Source organism: Ipomoea triloba, chromosome 13, assembly GCF_003576645.1.
Source record: "Ipomoea triloba cultivar NCNSP0323 chromosome 13, ASM357664v1".
Classification (NCBI taxonomy): domain Eukaryota; kingdom Viridiplantae; phylum Streptophyta; class Magnoliopsida; order Solanales; family Convolvulaceae; genus Ipomoea; species Ipomoea triloba.
In genome coordinates, this window is record NC_044928.1 from 3,423,662 (window position 1) to 3,427,353 (window position 3,692).

At 39.2% G+C, this 3,692-nt stretch overlaps 1 protein-coding gene across 1 annotated transcript; it reads right to left on the reverse strand.

Annotated features, from left to right (window-relative positions):
- Positions 1–216: 216 nt before the first annotated feature.
- Positions 217–2,223, reverse strand: LOC116001052 (pentatricopeptide repeat-containing protein At1g31430). Its single transcript, XM_031240957.1, has one exon. The coding sequence runs from the start codon at positions 2,221–2,223 to the stop codon at positions 340–342; it is 1,884 nt and encodes a 627-aa protein (XP_031096817.1). The 3' UTR covers positions 217–339.
- Between the last annotated feature and the right edge of the window lie 1,469 nt (positions 2,224–3,692).

The following is a 3,692-nucleotide window of genomic DNA, read 5'->3' on the forward strand; positions in this document are numbered from 1 at the left end:
CAGTAGATAAAAGAGTATGTAATAGGCACTTGCCTTCTCTGATGACACTGAATCAGCAAATAAAGCTCTCTGCACGCTGATTCTCACTAGCAAGATTTCTTCATTCGTCTATCGCATCTAAGATGCTTCAACTTAGCTTTTCCTTGCGTATGAGCTATTGGGATATAAAAATTGCCTACTGGTCCTGTCATAAACAAATTGAGCACATCACCAAAATTTGCAACCCACTTTCCTTTGCTCAATCAATGACAATAAGTTGTAAAATTCATTGATAAACATTCTAGCAATTTAAGAACAGTTTCCTTCATTTGGAAGTAAGACGTGTCTCTAATTGTGAACTCATGAATGGTCTTCAACCTCAATTGAACTGGATCCTGGCAATTTTTTAACATGTAGAGCTTTCATATTCTTTCTGACCTTTGATACATCTTCCCATCTATTGGCAGATGCATACATGTTAGCCAGAAGTGTATGAGTACTGGAATCACTGGATTCAATTTCCATGAGCATTTTAACAATACGTTCTCCCATATCAACATCACCATGAATCCTGCAAGCACTAAGCAAGGCACCATAAAGGGTAACTACAATCTTGTTATCTTTATTTGGAATGGTGGATATCATGTGCTCAGCTTCATTTAATAGCCCAGCACGGCCAAGGAGGTCTATCAAACACCCATAATGTTCCAAACTTGGTTCAATGCCATAAATCCTTGTCATTGAATCAAAATACCCACGGCCTTCCTCTACTAATCCCCCATGACTGCAAGCTGTTAAAACACCAATAAAGGTAATATCATCAGGTCTAATTCCAGCTTGTAGCATTTGTGAAAACAGTTCCAAGGCTTTGCCGGTGTCTCCATTCATGGCAAGAGCACAAATAATTGAAGTCCATGATGCAGCATCTTTCTCTCTTAACTCATAGAAGATTTCTAAAGACTTCTCAAGGCACCCACATTTTGAATACATCTCCATAAGGGCAGTACCCACAACTGCATCAATTACTATTCCATTTTGAATTATATAATTGCGAATCCACTCCCCTTGGTCCAAAGCTCCCACTTGAGCACAACCCTTGAGTAGAGAAACCAGTGTATACTTATCAGGTTTGATCCTTTGCATTTGCATTGCTTGGAACAAGGTCATGGCATATTCAAAAAGGTTAAACTGCACATACCCATTAATCATAGCTGTCCATAAAACTAGATCCTTTACAGGACTCCTCTCAAATAGGTCTCTAGCTTCATCCAGCTGACCACAACTCACATAACCTGAAACCATACTAGTCCAGGACATAACATTCCTTGTGGACATAGCGTTAAATATTTGCCCAGCCTCACTCAAACACCCACACTTACAATACATATCCACCAAAGCATTCTCAATTCTGATGGTATATCCAAGCTCTTTGCTAACATACTGATGTATCTCTTTACCAAGTTCCAATTTTTTCAATGCAGTACAAGCTGATAAGGTACTAACAACAGTGGCCTCTTCAGGTTTAATACTTCCCTCTTGCCCCATCATCCTATAAACTCTGATAGCTTCCTGAAATCTGCTGCATCTAACATATCCAGAAATCAAAACATTCCACGACACCGAATCTCTGTTTGGCAATTCATCAAACACTTTCTTCATACTCTCCGCATAACCCAACTCACCATACATGTCCATGACTGAATTACATACGTAACAATCAGACCCAACCCCACTTTTCAACACAAACCCATGAATCTTTTCACCTTCAAGAACTACCCGCAACCCTCCAACGGCCTTAAACACGAACGGGTACGTAAAATGATCAGGCCACAGCCCCCGCCCTCTAAGCTCATCAAACAAGAAAAGGGCATTTCTGAACCGACCCGTTTTCGTATGCGCTTTGATCATCACATTGTAGATGAACAAAGTCGGGTTTTCAATGCGGTCAAAGATTAGCTGGGCGTGGCTAAGATTTCCGAGCAGAGGGTCTGCTGTGAAGGCCATGAGCTTGTGGAGGGTGTCTACATGTTGGTGGATGCCAAGAGTGAAGAGTAAAGCTTGAATTTGCTTCAGCTTCGCCATGGACTTGCAGGCCTTCAGGAGATGTATGCATGTCTTCTTGCTGATGGGTGGCGCGTGCGGAGCACCGCCGGAATAGAAACGACGAAGTTTTGCGGCGAAACGGCGGGAAAGTAACTGCAGTGTAAAACAGTTACCTGGAGTGGACATGACTGTCGGATCCATTTTTCTTCGCGATTGTTTATTAATACTTATAATGGGATTTTACAGCCCAAAATTGCTCTAGGCTTCAGTTTTCAATCAAATTCTAGGCCCAAAAAGTGTACCTCTGTTTTTGTTCAATTGTTATATTGTGAACCGGGCCCACCATGTACACAGTACACGATGATCCTAATTCAAATTATATATATACCTATTTATTATAATTAACATATTATTTATTTAGAGTTAGCATAGTATGCACCTTCAATTATTCAAATGTTATAAAGTGAATCATGGTCCACACAATGTTGTGTGAACTATGGTCGTCAAATGAAACTGCAGTAGAATTAAAATGATACTTTAATGTTACTATAATGAAACTATGGTCTGTTTGGTGGTATTGATGATTGTAGTGGTGGTGGTGGTGGCAGTGTGGTAGTGACAACGGTGATGTTGGTGGTGTGGTTGTGTTGGTGGTGGTGGTGATGTTGTGGACTTGTGATTGTGTTGTGTGATGGTAATAATAATAATCCGTAAACTATGTATTTAGAGTTATATGTTTAGTTATTAAATTATGTATTTATTATAATTAAATATTATGTATTTAGAGTTAGCATAATATGCACATTCAGTTAATCAAATGTTATAAAGTGGACTATAATTGTCAAATGAAATTGCAATAGAATTAAAATGATACTTTAATATTGCTATAATAAAAATAAAACTTTGGTATGTTTGGTGGTGATGATGATGTTGTGGTGATGTATGTTGTGAACTTGTGATTGTGTTGGTGGTGGCGGTGATGTTGCATGTGGACTTGTGGTTGTGTTGTGTGATGGTAATAATAATAATCCGGAAACTAACTTTTAATAGTATGTATGAATTATATTATATTATATTGATATTTTTTTATCTTATATTTATTTAATTCTAAATAATATAATCATATTGACAAAAATGATAAATTTATACGGAGTATTTTTTTATACGCATACACACATACTATAATTAATATGTATAATAATATAGTTGGCTATGCTTTATCTTCAAGCTAGCTTGCTTGCAGTGATCAACAAGGTTGAAATCACTATGTTCAACTACCCAGGGCTTCTCACTGCCCTGCAGTACCTGAGTTCATCTCTGGGAAAACTGGGATTCTTGCGCCACGAGACGCCTTTAAGTGGGAGACTGCCAAGAAATTCTTGCCAGCTGCACTTGTGTTTTACCTGGCAATCTTGGCGAACACGAATATCTTGCGCCACGCCAATGTTATAGTAATCTGTTCAGCCCTGCAGTGTCACTGTCTTGTGTTTTCGGGTTGCTTATTAGCTTCTTTGGGTTCGCGGCCAGGAAGGCCATCTCTGCCACTGCTTTCACCGTGACCAATAAGTTGTTGAATTGACAGTCGCGACGCGATTAACGTTGTGATATGGGATAAGCATGCTAGCTTGTCCTGTTGGGCTGTTCTGTCTGCTGGTGACCATTGCACGGGG